Source organism: Myxocyprinus asiaticus, chromosome 19 (assembly GCF_019703515.2).
Source record: "Myxocyprinus asiaticus isolate MX2 ecotype Aquarium Trade chromosome 19, UBuf_Myxa_2, whole genome shotgun sequence".
NCBI classification, from domain to species: domain Eukaryota; kingdom Metazoa; phylum Chordata; class Actinopteri; order Cypriniformes; family Catostomidae; genus Myxocyprinus; species Myxocyprinus asiaticus.
In genome coordinates this window covers 36992268-37012715 of record NC_059362.1, presented here as the reverse complement: position 1 = coordinate 37012715, position 20448 = coordinate 36992268, and the positions used below count along the sequence as shown (strand labels likewise).

General features: G+C 37.1%; 2 protein-coding genes across 12 annotated transcripts in view; one reads left to right on the top strand and one right to left on the bottom strand.

The window, feature by feature from the left end:
* Positions 1–1324: 1324 nt before the first annotated feature.
* Positions 1325–17924, bottom strand: LOC127410191 (peroxisomal biogenesis factor 3-like). 2 transcript variants are annotated; one of them, XR_007892093.1, is made up of 13 exons: positions 17703–17924; positions 17196–17327; positions 17024–17105; positions 16891–16934; positions 16664–16785; positions 16200–16266; positions 16030–16084; positions 15721–15871; positions 15535–15605; positions 13391–13513; positions 12587–12818; positions 11111–11207; positions 8495–8536 (listed from the first exon to the last, which is right to left on the bottom strand). XR_007892093.1 is itself a non-coding variant. In XM_051645325.1 (12 exons), the coding sequence occupies exons 1-12, from the start codon at positions 17773–17775 to the stop codon at positions 8453–8455; spliced, it is 1101 nt and encodes a 366-aa protein (XP_051501285.1). In that variant the 5' UTR covers positions 17776–17924; the 3' UTR covers positions 1325–8452. The 2 variants fall into 2 exon arrangements, 1 of the variants encoding a protein (XP_051501285.1); XM_051645325.1 differs by lacking the exon at positions 12587–12818 and having other exon boundaries at positions 1325–8536.
* Positions 17925–17982: 58 nt separating this feature from the next.
* The window catches only part of adat2 (adenosine deaminase tRNA specific 2), a 74614-nt gene continuing 72148 nt past the window's right edge, over positions 17983–20448 (top strand). For all 10 annotated transcript variants that reach the window (XR_007892015.1, XM_051644258.1, XM_051644257.1 and 7 more), the window contains exons 1-3: positions 17983–18198; positions 18650–18754; positions 18939–19089. Coding sequence is in view for 9 of the 10 variants with exons in the window: in XM_051644258.1 (XP_051500218.1) it covers positions 18100–18198; positions 18650–18754; positions 18939–19089 (355 nt within the window). In the remaining variant the exon portion in view is untranslated. The remainder of the gene's footprint in view (positions 18199–18649; positions 18755–18938; positions 19090–20448) is intronic.

Below are 20448 nucleotides of genomic sequence, written 5' to 3'. Positions count from 1 at the left end.
TTATACAATCTTATTCAACTTGTTCTATATCTTACACAGCTCATGCAATCATTATAGCTACAATCTTTTTTTTACAGTGTTGTTAGTTAGTGATTTAATTTGTATTTTTTATTTTTAAATTTTTGCAAAGCTAATTCTTAATGGATTGTTGGCTATATCAATGTATAACAACATGAAAGAATTTTATGATAAAACAAGTATGTAGGTCTTAAATGACTCGGCACAAGTGGAGCCAAAATAATATGCATAGCATCACTCGCTCAGTATAAAGCTTGACACTGCTTTCTCTAAATAATAGTTAATAGCTTCCCTCATACATATGTGACATACAGAGCCAAAGGGCTCATAGTTATTTATAAAGTCACAGTTAACTCAGTGCTACCTTCACACTGCCCTCACCCTTGTACATCCACCAAAGCACAGTGTATATATGTTTACACCGGCTGTGTCCATAGTGACGGATCCTTGCCCACAGGACTTTCATTGCAGATAGACAGAGCAGGAAAGCCATAGCCAGGATTCCCAACCCCGTCACAGGCCGTGACCTCATTTCTCTCGACAGCAGGCCTCTTGCGTTTTGTTATTTCTGTCCTATGTGCAAACTGTGTGTAGGGTGGGAGCAAATACCTAAAGGTCATTCCCCGCTAAACTATGTATGCCTAACCTAATTAATAGGGAAACCAAATTAGTCTACACTCGTAGCGTAGTACAATGTCATGAAACACATTTAGCTAGGACTTCCTCTTTTACGTCAGTGCTTGAATGCCATTTATAATATATATACTATATACATCCATTACAAAAAAATTAGAATGTTAACCTTAATTTCCAGCAAAATAGTTATTACAGTTACAGTATATTATTATCAGGATGTATAGTATAGTACAACATCCAATTTCTTCAACATATAATTTTTTCACTAAACCATGGATGCCACTGCTAAGGTAAACAGATTTGGCGTGCCGTCCATAACGGAGTGGCTCTAGCACAGGACTGGACTTAAACTCTGAGACACCAAGTTCATAGTGCATTAACTAATGTTAACATATACAATCTTTGATTTTATTTAAAAAAATGTAATACTATATGTTGAAATTAATGTTAACCAAGATACAAAATGCTCTAAAAGTATTGTTCATTGTTAGTTGTATGTTGTTATTTAATGTTAACAAATGTAACCTTATTTTAAAATGTTAATGAATCTTATCCAGAGGGAGGGAAGCAGCCGCTTACAGTATATAACCTTGGGAAATGATCGGCAGGCCTAGATGAACAAGCTCCTCCAAAAAAGTTTTTAGTTACAGTTATTAGTTATAGTTATAGAGCGCAACAGTGCCCGCACACTTATTCAGCCGTCTGGGTTCTGGAAGTATTTTTCCCATTCATTTTTCTCATAGACTTTTCATAAAATCTTTCATAAAAGAGTTGTATGCTATGAACCAAACCAACCAGCTCCGAGGTGAATCACAACATCACAAACTTCGTTTCGAGGCAAAAAAGTATTTTATATATTGCAAAATATTCCGATATGTACAAATAGATACGTAGTTAAAGGGTGAAGAGTCACCGACTCGAATGCGTCATTCACAGTGCGTCATGGGAATGGGCAGTCACTTTATCATCAAAATCATCATCAAAATCATAGTATATCATTATGTATGGCATATCATTTCAGTACATTAAAAAAAAAAAAAAAAAAATTAAACTATTGGCAAAATTCTGCTTACATTGAATTTATTATGGCTTTACAGTTATTAAATGTATATTATAATAACAATATATGCAATAAATTAAGTACAATATCCGTAATAACTGTTTTTTTTGGTGGAAACAATGGTTTTCATGGTAAATTGTTGTAAGGGGTAGCTAAAGTACAATACCATGCTATATTATACTATACTTACGTAATTCATATACAGAAACAAATGTAATGAAACACTTTTAGCTACGACTTCCTCTTTTAGTGGCACTCGTTTTCCTTTCTTCAGTTCTTGGATTCCATTTATAATGAAACCTCTTTGTATGGTAAAGTAAACTACTTCCCCTGCTATCTGCTTCCTGCAGTGCAGATATGAAAATAAAATTTGTTTGCAACATATTAGGCCTTTCTCTGACTAAGGAAGTTTCTATTAAATTTTTCACACAAATATTCCAGTCAGTATCCGAATAGGCTACTACCTCCGGCAAATCTCATTTTGAGCATTCATTTCCCATTATTTATGAAGCACACTTCAGTTTGCTGTTAATTCTAAGAACTGGGTTAAGTGGGACACCAATTACAATTACATGTTACTAGGAAGTAGAATGTAAGAGGCTAGAATTTCTGGTATTTTATTTCAAGCAGGGAATTGTTCTGAAACAACATAGGCCTACTATTTTAAAATCACTGCACTTAGTCTTTAAGGGCCACGTCATATTTAAGAAGTCATGTGACTGCCTGTAAAGGATCTATCTCAGAGTGATATAAAATTTATACGGTGAGCACAGAGCTGCTTGGAAGGCTCCAGCCAATCAGGTTGCTAAAGTGAGATGACATCATCTGACCGGTCTGTGGTGTGACTAGAGAATGCATCATTGCAGCATAGGATTAATAGTTAATGATAATCCCTTGAGATCGGCCAATCAGAGCGGAGGAGATAGAGCATGGTCAGGGCATGTCCACAACAATCAATGCAGTGCAGGACTAAAGCGCATCACTGTCCTTGCCCTTACCTGTGAATTCTCAATAATATCTAAATAATAGTCTATTTGTATCAGAATCAAGGTATGTAGTCTGTAGATTCAATTTGATTTCCTCATATGAGTCTTTTACAACAGCATCAACACTGGCAAAATGTGTTTTTAACATGATACCAAAATACTTGATGTTTTTTTTTAAATGCTTAATCTAAATTTTGTAGAATGTTAAACTGAAACTTTTTGTTACATGGCCAAGAACCATGACTGAGCAGTTGAGATGTAGGCAACTGTAGAAATAATAGAAATGCTACATATATTATTCAGCACGTATGTATTGATTACAAGCCTTATTATGTGTCATGAAACACAAATTGATAAAATATGCACAATCTTATGTGACTATGAGCTCAGTGTTTGCAATCTATGACATCATAATGAGTCAGAATCTAACAAAGGACAACTCTGGAACTGCAGGTGTAGAGGCAGTTGAGTCATAAATAATCTGAAAACCTGAGGACCAGCAGAACAACAAAAACACCCAGTTCCATTTGAATTCTTGACACATATACAAGAGGAACACATTGAAATTCACTCAGTTTTTGATCTTCTATTTATTTTAATTTTGAAAGTTTTAAAAATAGTAATTTAGTCTTTTATATGTATTGCCCATGTCCATCAGACACTGCATTGAGTGTTGTCATGGCTGTGGCTGTGTGCCACACAGGGAAGAAATTACAGTAAACCAATTTTTTTTTACCTTTTTTTAACTTAACTTTTACAACAGTGTTCTGGTGGGGTCTGAAAGGTCTTTTTGCAAGTTCAAATTTTTCTGATCATAAACAAAATTTCAACTTGAAAGTTCTAAACATCCTCCATGAAAAATGTTACATTACTTATGTTTGCTGTCTTAGGTATAAAGCATGAATTAATGCAATGGATTTTCACATGCTAAGATTTTTTCCATTGGTGTATAAACTAACAGTACTCTTACAAGTTGTTTAATATTATACATTTTATTGTATTTTTCTGCACAATGATTTTCCCTGGCCAGATTGACATGCCTACTTTGTGGTCAGACAGAGATTTAAAGGAATATTCTGGCTTTGATACAAGTTTAGCTCAATCAACAGCATTTGTGGCATAATATTGATTACCACAAAAAATAATTTTGACTCGCCCCTGCTTTTCTTTTTTCTATTCTCCCCAAATTGGAATGCCTAATTCCCAATGCGCTCTAAGTCCTCGTGGTGGCGTAGTGACTCATCTCAATCCGGGTGGTGGAGGACGAATCTCAGTTGCCTCCGCGTTTGAGTCCATCAATCCGCGCATTTTATGGCTTGTTGAGCGCGTGTGGAGGCTCACTCTATTCTCTGTGGCATCCATGCACAACTCACCACGCGTCCCACCGAGAGCGAGAACCACACATTATAATGACCACGAGGAGGTTACCCCATGTGACTCTACCCTCCCTAGCAACCGGGCCAATTTGGTTGCTTAGGAGACCTGGCTGGAGTCACTCAGCATGTCCTGGATTCTAACTCACGACTCCAGGGGTGGTAGTCAGTGTCCATACTCGCTGAGCTACCTAGGCCCCCTGCCCCTCCTTTTCTTTAAAAAAGTGAAAATCTGTGTTTCAGTGAGCTACTTATGACAGAAGTGAATGGGGCCAATCTGTAAATGTGAAAATACTCACTGTTTCAAAAGTATAACCACAAGACATAAACAACATGCATGTTAACATGATTTAAGTGTGATAAAATTGCTTACTAACCATTTCTGTGTAAAGTTATGGCCAATTTTACAACTTCATTGCCATGATGATGTCATGTAAACAAACCCTAAAATGACTGTAAAATGACTATATAAACAACTTTACAGCACAAATAACAGATGAGTTTTTAGAGAAGAATTAAAGTGCATTTATAAAATTATAAACTTCACTTTTCTACATTTAAACCATCCAAAATCTGGCCCCATTTACTTCCATTGTAAGTGCCTCACTGTAACCTCGATGTTTGCTTTTTTAAAGAAAATGAAGTAAGAGTTTAAATAATTTTTTGCGGTAATCAACTTTATGCCACAAATGCTGTCGAATGAGCTAAACTTGCAATTGAACCCGGAATATTCCTTTAAGATTTCCATTTACACTTCAGTTGTAACTGGCTACTGGGTTTTGATTAGGTCAGGAGAAGCATCAATTAATAAATTATTAAGCATGAATAAAATTGTCAAAAAAGTAACCTACAAGTGTTTGAGTATTTTGTTAACAACATATTCAAAGAGACTAACTCCTACAGAGCACTCTAAATCCAGAAGTGAAACAGAAATTGATGAATCATGCAGTATAATGTAGGCTTTCATAATCAAACAGAGATAATATGATTTTCAACCTTCTTTTAATGAATAAAAATATATATTTCCCTTATATTCCTGTACTTGATGTAAACAGTTTCGGTAAAAAGGTCATGGGACAGAACCATAGACACATATCATGTGATGAAGGGGAATTTCCTGTTTGCTGGAACACAACAAAGAGCACGCTGAGGCAGAGGGAGTCATGTGACCCGAGGTGCTACATGTGGTGCGTGCAGTGGAAAACACCCTCAGAATTATTCAGCACTTTTAAGTGGCTTATGCAACAATTAGCCCATTCTTGCTGTTTACTCTTTATAAACTGTTTACCTGTTGTCCAAAAAAAAAAACAAAAAAAAACTGTCATAAGCATGACCAGTGCAGTTTCAGCTGTCTATCCTATAATCACGTGGAAATGGATGTTACTTTATAACATTTGAATCACAGAATCTTTGATCACTTTCTGTGCTTGGCTGGTCTATATGTTTAAGCTATGGTATTTACCACAAGCAGACCCATTCATCTGCCTGAATGATGCATCAATCTGATGTCATTTGTTTAGTCTTTTGATCTCAAGATGCTCAGGAATGTTACTGGTAATTTTACAAGAGTTGCTGACCTCAGACCCTCTACTTCTCACCGAAACTTCCTTTTGCAAACCAATTTACAGTACATTTATTGGACAATAGGGTTCAGATCCTTAACCACTAGGTTAGACCGCCACTAAAAAAATCTAAATTTGTGAAGCCTGTTTGATCACACAAAGTTCCCAGACTCTCTGACCAATACATTTTAATGACTGTTCATGATTGCAAAAAGATTTATAACAATCATTTTTATTAAGATTATGATAATGAAACTAATTCCAATGACTTTCCAGGCCTGGAAAACACAAGTTTAAATCTCCCCGACATTTCCAGGTTAATCTTGAAAAACCTGGAAATGTTGGGGAGATTTACTTTGAGAGATTAACCCTGATCATATTGGTTTAAGAAAGGTCAGCTATTTTATGTACTTGAATCACATGTATTTTTCATATGTAGAATATCAATTAAAACATTTATGACTTAGTGGTTATAGCATTTTACACGATGTGGAGGGTTAGTAATTGTAGTTAAAGGAATATTCCAGGTTCAATACATGTTAAGCTCAGTTGACAGCATTTGTAGCATTATGTTGATTACCACAAAAATTTATTTTGACTCGTCCCTCCTTTTCTTTAAAAAAAGCAAAACTCTAGGTTACAGTGGGGCACTTACAATGGAAGTGAACGGGCCAATTTTTGGAGCGTTTAAAGTCAGAATGTGATGCTTATAATTTTATAAAAGCACTTACATTACAACTCAAATAATGCACAAGTAACAGAAGAATTAAAGTTGTTTAAATCAAGATTACAAGGTTTATGGCAGGGTTTTTAGGGGGACAAGGAAGTTTCATAAAACTAGTGTTTTGTGCAAGAGCAGTCTTGGTCATATCATATGCTTCCCTCATGTTCAGACATCATACCCTCTGAACTTTCTGTCAGATATTACTTAATTCTTCCTGTTTTAAATTTTTGTGCTCAGACTGGTTAGGATATTTACTGTTAGAACATGATGTTATTGAGGATTTTTGTTTAGTTGCTGTGGGCACACATTATAGTTTTGTGCTGCCCTCTAGTGGAATTTGAGATTTTCTTTACATGGGAGAGGAGCTCCAAAATCATAAAAACTGTAATTACAGGTAAAAGGGCATAGTTACCATTTACAGGACAGTAATAGTGTTCATTAGCTACAATTATAGTGATGATAAAATGTGTAATTATTTTATAACATGAAATGTGTAACATGTGCTTGCATGTAAAGTGACTATTAGGCCTGCTGTACCATTAATATTGCACATAGAGTTTGCATTCATGGAAATACATTATTGGTGCCGCACATCTGCTTACAGGATGTACACTCACTAAGCACTTTATTAGGAACACTATGGTCTTTATAAAGCACACAACATAGTCTTCTGCTGTTGTAGCCCATCTACCTCAAGGTTCGAGGTAGTTGTGCATTCTGAGATGCTGTTCTGCTCACTACAATTGTACAGAGTGGTTATCTGAGTTACCATAGCTTTTCTGTCAGCTCGAACCAGTCTGGCCATTCTCCGTTGACCTCTCTCATCAACAAGGAGTTTCCTTCCGCAGAACTGCCACTCACTGGATGTTTCTGCCCTCATTTTGAATAAACGCTTGAGACTGTTGTGCGTGAAAATCCCAGGAAGTCAGCAGTTAAAGAAATACACAAACCAGGCCATCTGGCACCAACAATCATGCCACGGTCAAAATCACTGAGATCACATTTTTCCCCCATTCTGATGGTTGATGTGAACATTAAATGAAGCTCCTGACTCGTATATGCATGATTTTATGCACTGCAGCCACATGATTGGCTGATTAGATAATCGCATGAATAAGCAGGTGTACAGGTGTACCTAATAAAGATCTCAGTGAGTGTAAATGGTCCTCAATTACAGCCTATTTGGCAACCTAGTTTTATTTAGCTGTAAGACAGAAGTCTGCTTGCTAAAAAGTCAAGAAGTACGTAAATGTAAAACATCATACCAACTGTTTTCTAATCAAATTGTGTGGCATTTTAATGAATAGTAATGTATAGAAATGGGAGTATTACTACTCACATTTTTTATTAACATTAACATTCATAGGTCATTTTACAAAAGGAGTAGCATACTCATACTACATCCAAATAGTCTGCAAAAAACATAATCCATCCACCCCATTCGTAGGGCTGTTATGAGATGTAAAGTTAAACAGCAGCAGTGCAAAACATCATGCACTGATGTTGTTGGACAGGTGGACATAACTGTGTTTTGGTCCTGTAGAGGGTGTTGAAGGGCTGCAACATCAGATTCAAAGATATAATACCTACAATGTTCATGATAAACACTTATTCTACAGATTTTTTTCCTTTTGAAGTCCATATTGCAGGTGTGAATGCATGGATAATCATTCAAATATGAACTTTTAGCGCTCAGCGTTTGTGAGAGTTATATGAGATTAAGCTACTTTTATTTTACTTTATTTCATTATAGCCTTTAAAAACCCTGGCATGCCTGGGACATTAGTGACAGTTATTTGCTATTATTATCCAGTTTGGTTAGGGAGTCACTCACGACAGACAGATAGGACAGCTAGCAGATCATGAGAGTCTACCCCTTACTAAATGCCTAATAAACAGTGGATGTGAACTCCATATTACACACTTGTTTCTCAGCTCAGCCGTGAGTTCCTTTCCCCAGGTCGATTTTAGAACAGGGTATGTGAAGAGAGGAATTCTGTGCTGCATGACACGAGAGTCTCCGTTTGAAGTGAATTTGTAAAGAGTTCAATTTTTTTTTTTTACACAAGTCCATGTCTTGCTCAATTCCATGCTCACTTCTGAAGTTCTTGGGGGGTGCTAAATGTTTCATATACATTGGCGGCAAACTCCTTCACCTGGTCTATCATCAAAAGATCCTATAAAAAGAAAGCAAATATTGTTCTACAATGTTACTAGTACACATTTTATGAAAATTGACCCAAGTTATTTTTTTGACAGAAATTCTCTTAGAGGCGTTTCACAATGAAAGTGTTTTTGCATCCTTTTATTTCCTATGTAAACACCCGCTAGCCGGATGTCTTTGACCGTTGTGCCACATCTTGCTGTTTTTTTCAGCATCTTAAGCATGAGTGCTGTGTCTTTAAGATGTTATCCTTTAAAGCTCTGAGAGTGTTTTATAGATTTCCTGTTTCAGCGGCATTACCAAAATTAAAGGCTTAAGAAGGGTCAAGTGTTAGCTATCATTTTAAAGACAATTTTTTTAAATGTATTAATGATATAGATTGTGCTGAGTAACTCCAGCCAGGTCTCCTAAGCAACCAAATTGGTCCGGTTGCTAGGGAGGGTAGAGTCACATGGGGTAACCTCCTTGTGGTCGCTATAATGTGGTTTGCTCTCGGTGGGGCACGTGGTGAGTTGTGCGTGGATGCCTCAGGGAATAGCATGAAGCCTCCACACACATTATGTCTCCGCGGTAACGCGCTCAACAAGCCACGTGATAAGATGCGCGGATTGACGGTCTCAGACGCAGACGCAACTGAGATTCGTCCTCCGCCACCTGGATTGAGGCGAGTCACTACGCCACCACGAGGACTTAGAGCACATTGGGAATTCCAAATTGGGGAGAAGAAAAAAAAAAAGCCTAAGAAACTTTTTTTTTCTGATTTGACATTATATATCTCAGCGTGTACATAAGGTAGCTCAGAAAAACTGCTTTTGTTTTGTTCCTAATCATGTCACCTCCAGTGGAGTAAAATTTTGTGTTGTACAATGCAATCAAAAGTTATAGCATAACAAAAATAATTTATCCTAGCGTCCAAAAGACTCTCCAAACAATTAAATCATAATAACTGTACATAAGAACTAATTACACATGCTAACACAATATTGACTAAAGGTTTGCATAGCATGTAGGCATGATTTTAGTTATGAGATTTCACAGAATGAGTTTCATGAATCATTGAGTACTTGGCGCCATCTCCTGGTGTCCATATGTAATTAGTGATTGATCACATGAAGGCCCAGATTTACTCAAAATCAAAGAACGAACGGGTATGACATAATTTAGAACACTATGCGTTTTTTGCTATTTTTTTTAATAAGTCTACAAAAGGAATCAAATCTACTCAAATACTCTCGAGTATTCACTCACGTGTTATCTGCACCAAAAGCCATTCACATGTCTGCCCAAAATAAGATATGCCTCTCTTATCATCATTCTTTTGTCTGTATTCTGAATATTAACTCTCTTTTATAAACCTATCTTTGCAGTAGAATCAGTGTCATCATAAATTACAGTAATAGAGTGTAATCTGTGCATATTATGGCCATATATATATTGTCTTAGCACATTAGCATCATGAATTCAGAATCTAAACAAGACAATTATATATTACTTAATATCATCAAGTGGTTAAAACAGCTTCTTTTACTGACCTCATGTGAATTCTACTCATAGAATGAGCCATAAAGTCATTAATAACACATTTTAATGTCACATTTAAGGTTTTACATGTAGCGACCTCATATTTAAACGCTCCTCTAAACGCTTCCAACAGCGATGTGGCGGGTGACTGAATGTTCGCAAACAGAATACCGCTGCTTGACTCTTTTGAACTTCTTTTGACCCCTGAATGAAGAATGAAGAACTTCTCTGGAAGTATATCAGAGCCTTGACTCTCTGCCCAAATATAGAGAGCTTGGAGCAATCTGAACCCAGTATGATTGGTTTAGCGTTCCATGACGTTACAGCATTTCCGATGATGTCATCTGATCCAGGAAAGCTAATGTGCTTGTAGCCAGACAGCAAGATGCCAGATAGCCAGATGCTGTGTGAACATTGTGCTTCAGGTGGGTTATCTAATTATCTATGCATACGATTACTTTGTGTGTGGACTCATGTTAAAAATAATTGCCTCATCTAAAGTAACTGTAAGTGATACTTCATGTTCTGTTTATTTTTTGTGAAGTTACGTGACATATGAGCAACACATGTTCACATGAAACATTTACTGCATGTCAAATACATATACTTAGCTATGAGTCACTACATTTTTGTCTGGTTGTATTCTACTCTTTGAGAGCTTTCCAACAACATATGAAACAAGGCTATTTGATGAGTTTGATGTTTTTACCGATTACAATAATATGTAGATTCCCAAACCTTTCATAAATTATCAAAACGGAACACTTCTGATTTGTCTGCAAATTTCAAAGCACTAGTTCAGTTTTGGTCACAGTGCCTACATGCATTGTAAAGTAGAGCTTCCAAGCTTTAAAACTATACCTATTTTGTGTTGGTCAAGACTGCAGTTATATACAATTTGATAATTTTTTTTTTTTTTTTATCACTAGGGCCATCCAAGCTTAAAGGGTTAAAAGTGTTAGTTACGGCATTTTGCCTTTGTTTGGAGAAGTATGGTCACCTTTTATACCGCATACAAGTCAAAATGAGTCTATCGCTCAGGATGAAAATGCCACTGGTGTCTCACCTGGACAAAGTGACTTGGTATCTCACTGCATATTGAATGTATCTGTCCGTTGATGATGGGAATGATTTTGGCTAGTGGGAGGCTTACATGCGACAATCTGGAAGAGAAGCACATGATAAACAGTACTGATCATCTGTACACCACAAAAATACTGTATTCATACTGTAAGTTTTGCAAAACTGTAACTGCCCTGGCCTTGGGAAGAAGGTGATACATTATTCACAGGAAAACCATTCATTGGTTCTGACATTCTATGTAATAAACTGAGCATTTTGTCTAAAATTTTGATACAGTCTATTTTAATTTAGACATATCTGGATGTTATTTTCTTTACCAAGGTCAGAAATTAACCAGGGCTACGGCCAAAAATGCCACAGAAAACAAACAAAACCTGCATTATAATTGGGGGCAAACAATGTAAAAACAAACCCCTGTAATTATTTCCTCTTTTTTTATCTCTCTTAACTAACATTGGATATACATTTCATAATATACCATTCCATTCCTATTAAGTTATAAGTGTAGTAGAAAAAAAAAAAAGCCCTCATAGAAGGTAAAAGCCCCTAAAAATTAACTCCAGGGGGCAAATATTGCTTCTCAATAAAAAAAAGTTCATTTGCTTTTCAGTTTTAAACATTGGAGATACAAAGAAAGTAGTTTATAACTTATTGAGCCTGTTTACATGCACAGCAATATGCTGATAACTCCCAAAAATCAGACAAAGCAAGAAAAACATGTTTACATGAGATATAAATAATCAAGTAATTCTCCTGCTTTAGACGGCAAATGTGAAGGCATGTGCACAACACTTGCGTGCATTAGATAAGCCAGTAAGAATGCAGGTAAAGGTGTAATCAGGGTAATGGGCAAAAATCTACCCATGTCAGTCGGTTTACGACCGTACAGCGATAAAGGAAAGCGGTTTAATGTGTTTACAGGACCACACGTTGTTGGCTTATAAAGCATAATTGGTGTAAGAATGTGCATGTAAACGTGCTCATTGCCTGGACACCGTTAATAACTGAAAGCTTATAACATATTAGAATTTAATGTTATTTAGATCTAGCTGCAGTTGAATTGATGAGCATTTTCATTTATCCTCCTGAGACCCGAGCGTGCCTGCTGTGTGCATTTTCCATTTCCCTTTTTGATTTGTGAAAAAATAAATAAAAATAAATTCTAGAGCAAATAGTTTTACTTAAAAAATGATGGCAACGTATGTGGACAGCAGGACTAAGTTGTGAAATTTTAAATAATATCAAGCTATAGAAAGTCTTATAGAAAGATTTATTTGTTTTTAATCAAATTGTTTCCAGGAGTGTTGGTTATTCATGTTTTTGAGACGTTACAGACACTACATCAGAAATTAGCATAATTCATTCTGATTAAAAGTAATGGCCAGCATCATCCATTCACTGCTAACCATGTTATAAAAAAAATTACACATTATAAATTCTGAATCTATGTACTGATTACCATTGTTCCATGTCTGCCAAACATGTTGAAAGGTCCAAACATCATCTGCAGCTTAATGGGAAATATGGATTGAATGCACTTAGCTGCATAGAGTGCTATAGGATGCTCCCTTGCTCCCTATTTAGTGAATGACTTAAGGCCAAAGTACTTCGGGGGTCTGCGTTGCGGATCACTCCGCAGACAGTATGTGCGACACAAATTGCGTAATCAGCACAGCCGTGTCATCAGATTTCTAAGGAAAAAATTCACACATTAGTGTACATTGTTTAGCACTGTGGCATTGTGCGATAAATCGCACAAATTTAAAAAGGCATATTGGATGAAACTAGAGACTCTGATCTTTTGACTCAAACAGGTTTCAATCTAAAAACTTAATTAGGTTTCTCACCAGATGTAGTTTTGTTGGCGTTTCTCTGAAAGACAAACTCCGCTGTGATCGGCATCATGTTGTTTTGTCACATGACTCAATATGTTGAAAGTTTAACCCTTTACTGACAGCCCAGAGTCTTCTGAACTGAGATCGGTTTAAATTAATTTAAATTATGTGTTGCATATAGCGAAGCTAAAGTACAACATCAACGAATGTGTACATGGGGTCGCACAAGGTTATAAATGAATTATTTGTATGTTGTAGACATAAAAAAATAATAATAAAAAAAGGTCAAACTTTTACCCTGACTGAAATGTATGGCTAGAAGTGGCTATAAACAGAACTTTAATTATGTCACTGTGAGACATAGCATGCATTCAGCACATATCCCAAATACATGCCTTCCTGAATATAATTAAGGCATGTACACTGACCTATCAGGTGAGCTGCAGGGGGTGGAGTCTCCCTGTTGGGGCCGGAAGAACTCTGCCATGTTGTCAATGAATCGGATGAAGCCTCGATTCAAACATGTACGAAGAACAGTATTGAAATCTGGACTGAAAAAAAGAAAAGAAAAAAGTAGTAATTAGTACCCAGCAACAGTAATAAAACAACAGCGCTAAGTGATGTCCAGATGTGCTGGAATTGCCTCTGTCAGCCCATTAATTTACACCAATTTAGTCCCCATTGCTTAATTTCTTCCTTATGTCATAAATGGCATTCATGAAGAACAACACTCACTTTTGACCAATCAGCACACTCAAAATACTGTATAACACTCTGAGGCACCCACAGTGAATGAAGCTGACATACTCTTTGCTGACACTGCCCCAATAAACACCAAATTCCAACGGTTGTTGGTTTTGTTGGATCAGTGCATTAAGGGGCCACTCACACCAAGTGTGTTTTTGCGTCCATCTGTGCTGCTTTTCAATAGTTTTTATATGTAAACACGCTAGATGTACGTCTTTAACCGTTCTGCCGCACCTCGCTGTTTTTTTTTTTAGTGGTTCACACAGGAGCAGTGTCTAGTTCATAATTTTACGATTTAAAAAAAAAAATCTGTCTCGAGACTCCTGCATTCTGTTTTATCTGCTTCTAGCTTTTTTCAAAAACGCATTCCAGCACATCCCACAGATGCTCAGTCTGATTGAGATCTGGGGAATTTGGAGGACAGGGCAAAACCTAGAACTCTTCATCATGTTCCTCAAATTATTCCCAAACAACGTGTGCAGTGTGGCAGGGCGTATTATCCTGCTGAAAGAGGCCACTGCCATCAGGGAATACCATTGCCATGAAGGAGTGTACCTAGTCTGCAACAATGTTTAGGTAGGTGGCACGTGTCAAATTGGCATCCACATGAAAGGCCAGACCCAGGGTTTCCCAGCAGAACATTACCCAGAGCATCACACTCCCTCCACCGGCTTATCGTTTCCCCCAGTGCATCCTGGTACCATCACTTCCCCAGATAAATGGCGCACATGTACACGGCTGTCCACGTGATGTAAAAGAAAATGGGACTCATCGGACCAGGCGACCTTCTTCCACTGCTCCAAGGTCCAGTTACGACGCTCGCATGCCCATTTTAGGCACTTTCGTTGGTGAACAGGGGTCATCAAGGGCACTCTGACCTGTCCTATACGCAGCAGGGTGCGATGCACTGTGTGTTGTGACACATTCCTCCTGTAACCATCACAAAAATGTTCTGACTTATGCCACACTAGACCTTCTGTTGGTTCAGACCAGACGGGACAGCCTTCGTTGCCCTCGCGCATCGATGAGCCTTGGACGACCAACACCCTGTCGCCAGTTTGTGGTTCGTCCCTCCTCGGATCACTGTTGGTACTCACCACTGCTGACTGGGAGCACCCCATAAGCCTTGCCATTTCATAGATGCTCTGACACAGTTGTCTGGCCATAACAATTTGGCCCTTGTCGATGTCACTCAGGTCTGTACTCCTGCCCATTTCTTCTGCATTCAACACGTTGACAAATAGAACTAATAATTCGCTTACCATCTAATTTACCCAGACCTTGACACGTGGCCTTGTTAGATGATCAACGTTTTTCGCTTCACCTGAGTGGTCATAATGTTTTGGCTCATCGGTGTGTAGTTTAAAAAAAAAAAAAAAAAGGACTTAAATATTGATCTGTTTCTCACCCACACCTTTCATATCACTTCTGTGGATTTAACCACTGGAGACATATTGATTACTTTTATGTGCTTTTTGGACCTTCAAAGTTCTGGCCACCATTTACTTGCATTGTATGGACCTACAGACCTGAGATGTTTTTCTAAAAATCTTTGTTTGTGTTCAGCAGAAGAAAGATAGCCATACATGTCTGGGATGGCATAAGGCTGAGAAAATTATGAGAACATTTTCATATTTGGGTGAACTATCCCTTTAAGTTTTTGAAATGCTGCCGTTTGTTACAGCAGCATGAACTAGTATTTAAATATCAACCTTGCCATCATTTAGACTTTTTTTTAAATTATATTTTACATTGATATGACTGTAGAACCACAAAATATTAACTTTATGGACAGATGACTGGTTGATTTTATGGTTTACCTTACCTTTCAAGTATGTCTCTGGTTTCATTGAGCAGCTTTATCGTGGTGATATCATTCTCTGTGAGACCACAGGCCTACAAAACAAACAAACAAACAAACCAATATATAGAGGTTTGCGATATAACTGCACTACCATTAACTAGCTACACATGAACATTACAGATCTACTTTAATAATATAGTGACTTACATGTGATGCTAATGTGTTCTCTTCATCAGGAATCATGTACCAAGAAAGAGTTTTGTGTTTGGAGGAAGCACACCCCTCCTCCACCAACTGTCTGATCTGAGCTAACTGTTGTTCCAACTCTTGCAGAGACAAACTCTGCTTCAGAGACACCCTGAGAACACAGGGACAGTAGTTAGTGCTAAATATACAGGATGATTGGCACAGCACAATTAGCTGCAACCACATATTAAGAATAGCCACAAGTATTGTGAGGGGGAGGGGGTGAATGGATTAAAAAACATTAATCATCCATTCAATCACTCAACGTACATTCCAAGAACTTCCTGGACAGCTTTCTTCACCACAGTTATCAGTTCAATGAGCCCTGAAAAGACAAAAAAGAGGAACTTCAGGACCACAGGGGACAAAAACCTCTCTAATGGACTCACTCTCACTACAGAGAGGATTAAACTCTAATACAGATTAGACATCATGCTGACCTTCTCCAAGTAGGTGTTGAATACTTGACAGATATTGCTGCTGAACATCAGGAGGGGCTAAGGCAGTCTGAAGAAGTTATAATAGTGGTAAAATCATGTTAATTTAAACAAGGTATATTGAGTATATGATCATGGATAAAGGGCATTGTTAGGCACAATGCACAGCAATCCTTTCATAATACACAGTACAATATGATTTTATATAAACAAGAAGTGTCGTCTTGTTTATATAAAACGGTTACTGCATAATTTGAATATTAAGGACACAAATTGTCATTAAAACGTTATTTTATTAAGGCAATTAGAAAGATATAGTTCCCGATATAACAGAACAGAACACTGCTATGCAACAAAAATAATAATCCAATATTAGCACAGCTGGAACACTATATTGACCAATCAGCATCCATGATGGGAACTACACATTTTTTAATTCCCTTTAAAACACATAGCTATGACATTACCGTTCCATTTTTCATTACAGAGTTATCCAAGTACAGGTAGCCACCAATTATGTTGAGCTGAACTCGGAGCAACACCACCAACATGCAAGTACTGTAAACCGCCACAATGCTGCGAGTAAAACCTGCAGAGAGGGGGGGAAAAACATCTCTTTAGAACATGAATAGATGGGACTTTGATTAATGCAGTATGTCTGGACTAATATAATGAAGAAACCTTTTGAACTCACTAATTATCTTCAGATCCTCCCAGATTTCAAGCTTATTGGCAGGCCTGTGTGGGAAGAATGGATTCAGGCATACTGCCATATTCTTTTAATTTAAAATGAAGATAATCATCTATAATTTACATGAATGACTCACTTGGTCTTCAGCAAAGAGGTGAGGCTCTCAGAGTTCAAATGATGTATGATTGCCTCTCTTAGAGTGGGAAGCATTGATAACACTACAAATAAAGGCACATCATTTTCACTTTTCCACAGTAAAGTAATACATACAGTACATGATATCTTATAAGTGATCATGCCACTTTTACCTGTCATGTTACACGTCCTCTGGTTACTTTCAAAATGAAACTGTCTCCGAGCTTGAGCTATGTATTCTGCTGCCTCTCGCTCTTGTATCTCCTGAATTTTCCTCTGAGCATATTTACCAAGCAGATATACACCTGGGATTGAAGTTTGGGTATACATTACAACATACAGTGATAAAAGTTGACATCAAAAGAAACTTTGCCAGATCTATTCAGTGATATGAGAGCTTTCTATTGCCTAAAGCTACCAGGGTAAAGTCTAATTCAACTTTGCCTTTACCAACAATATGCCAATAAGAAAACTAGGTGACAGGTGAACTGAGAATGAGATCATGTATAAAAGAGATCTGAATGCTTGGGAATACTCGAATAACATGGTACATATATTAGCATATAGTAACATATTATAGTAACAAGCATTTAACTCGATTTTAAAAACAGATAATTAACGCACATGTCTGTTAATAATCTTTAAACTATCAAGCGTACAGGAGTGCTATCCCACGTTACCTCCAACAAAAACACCCGTAAAGATGAATTTTCTCTTATGGCGTTTGATGAAATTCCATGTAGAACTCAACATTATTAAAGACTTCTGACACGCCAAAATAAGAAAACAAGATGTAAGAGCTTATTTAGACGTAAAACTCTAGCTAAATCAATGCTACATGGTAATAAGTTCTCATGTTAGCGGCAACCAGGCGAACTACAGATCACAGATCGAGTCGAGAAATCGATTGTACAGCAATCGCTCCAACGTCCTGAATGGTCCCTCCATTATTACGTTCCCCATTCAACACATGCATGTGCGACAAACACTTTACTCGTTCCTGTTATGTGCCACGATAGTCAATTTCATATTTGTACATTGTCGTAACACGCATTGACTTTTCGACTTTTAATAAGGATGCAAGCAGACATTGTGGAAAATGACTCTGCAAAGAGTGATTTTCTGCAGCCATCTGATAGTGAGATACAAACCTGGATGTCCAAGGCTTTTGGCATGGTAATAACATTCTGATGGTTCCAGTTTCTATTTATTTAAAGTTTCGTTTAGGTTTTCTCTTACTAACATTTATAATACTATATTAAAGGTTTCGCCTTAATACAATATATATATATATATATATATATATATATATATATATATATATATATATATTTTTTTTAATTTATTTTTTTTACGGTAAAATCATTATAAATTAATTAGGGATCTCCTTCAAAGAACCAATGTAAAAAAAATTCACAATCTGTCTGCCATTTTGTTATTTTTTATTTTTTATTTTTATGTATTTTTTTTAAATGGCGTGATACTTTGGACAGTTTAACACAATTTTATTATAACATTTTTGTTGTTGTTGCAATAATATCTGTAGTTGCTGTGGTATTTTGGTTAACTTTGTGCATTTTGGTAATATATTTTGAGAAAATATTAAAAATGTTAATTACCTTTAAAGGCAGTAGAGGCTCTTGAGAAGGGAGAGGTTCCAGTGGGCTGTTTGATGGTTTACAACAATGAGATTATTGGAAAAGGAAGAAATGAGGTGAATGAAACAAAAAATGTAAGTATTTGTGCTAATTAACATACAGTATATTTTATGGTTATTCCATTTATTATGGTTAGTGAAATTTTGTAAGCCAATAATAATACTTAGCATAAATACTATTGACTATAACCCCATACACCACTTATAGCCTTAAATGATAATTTGAAACAACCTCATGTCTGTGTCTGCTCAACCTAAGGCTACACGGCATGCAGAAATGGTGGCACTGGATCAAGTGCTTGATTGGTGCCGTTTCAGAGAAAAGGACCCAAAGGAAGTATGTAAACAAACTGTGCTTTATGTGACGGTGGAGCCATGTATAATGTGTGCGGCTGCCCTGCGCCTGCTACGTATCCTTGAAGCATGAAGTTTCTGTGCTTAAATCTGGGTTACGGCAACTTAAATGTTTAAAAAGCTGTTTCACTATTAGTTTAGTGAAGTTTGTATGTAGATCTTTGTCATTGTCTCTTCCCAGTAAAACAGAACAATCTTAAAGGAAAGTTCACCCCAAAATGAAATTTCTCTCATCATATACTCACCCTTATGCCATCCCAGATGTGTATGACTTTCTTTCTTCTGCAGAATCAGCTCTGTGGGTCCATACAATGCAAGTGAATGGTGACCAAAACTTTGAAGCTTGAAAAAGCACATAAAGGCAGCATAAAAGTAATCCATAAGACTCCAGTGGTTTAATCCATATCTTCTGAAGCGATCCAATCGGTTTTATGTGAGAACAGACCAAAATGTCCTTTTTCACTGAACATCTTGCCATTGCAGTTTCTAGGCATGATCATGATTTCATGCTTGATTACACTTCCTGGTGCTTGACGCATGTGCAGGGTGCTAGATGGTGCTATAGGAAGTGTAATCGAGTTTGAAATCATGATCGCCAAGGAGAATGTTGATGTCAAGATTTGTAGTAAAAAAGGGAGTTACATTTTGGTCTGTTCTCACCCAAAACCGATTGGATCGCTTCAGAATCAGAAGAATCAGAATCAGCTTTATTGCCAAGTATGCTTACACATACAAGGAATTTGTCTTGGTGACAGGAGCTTCCAGTGTACAACAATACAAAACAATACAAAAACAGCAGCAAGAGATAGATAAAAAAAAAAAAAAAAATAGTTATACACATACGTACATACACACAGACACACACATACATAGTGCAATCTAATACAAATCTGTTATCTGTTATGTACAGTGCAAATACAAATCTGTTATGTACAGTGCAAATGTTTTTTTTTTGTTTTGTTTTTTTCCCAGAGGAATGAAATGGCAGAAGAGGTTGGATGTGTTGGATAAATATAAAAAAGACTAAACTGTGCATTGCACATAGTTATTGCTCAGTCGGGCAGTTTAACTGTTCATGAGATGGATAGCCTGAGGGAAAAAACTGTTCCTGTGCCTGACGGTTCTGGTGCTCAGAGCTCTGAAGCGTCAGCCAGAAGGCAAAACTTCAAAAAGGTAATGGGCAGGGTGAGTGGGGTCCAGAGTGATTTTACAACCAATAATCCTCTCAGCAGTCCGAACTGTCCTTTGTAGTCTTCTCATGTCTGATTTTGTAGCTGAACCAAACCAGACAGTTATTGAAGTGCAGAGGACAGACTCAGTGACTGCTGAGTAGAACTGTATCAGCAGCACCTGTGGCAGGTTGAACTTCCTCAACTGGCGAAGGAAGTACAAACTCTGCTGGGCCTTTTTCGTAA

What these genes read in the sequence shown, in the direction of transcription:
- LOC127410191 (XM_051645325.1), bottom strand. Translation starts at nt 17,775, where the DNA reads ATGTTGAGTTCTACATGGAATTTCATCAAACGCCATAAGAGAAAATTC. An exon ending in TACGGGTGTTTTTGTTGGAG is followed by an intron (nt 17,328 to 17,702) that starts GTAACGTGGGAT and finishes CTTCAATCCCAG; the next exon opens with GTGTATATCTGCTTGGTAAA. An exon ending in CCCTGCAGCTCACCTGATAG is followed by an intron (nt 11,208 to 13,390) that starts GTCAGTGTACAT and finishes CTTCTCTTCCAG; the next exon opens with ATTGTCGCATGTAAGCCTCC.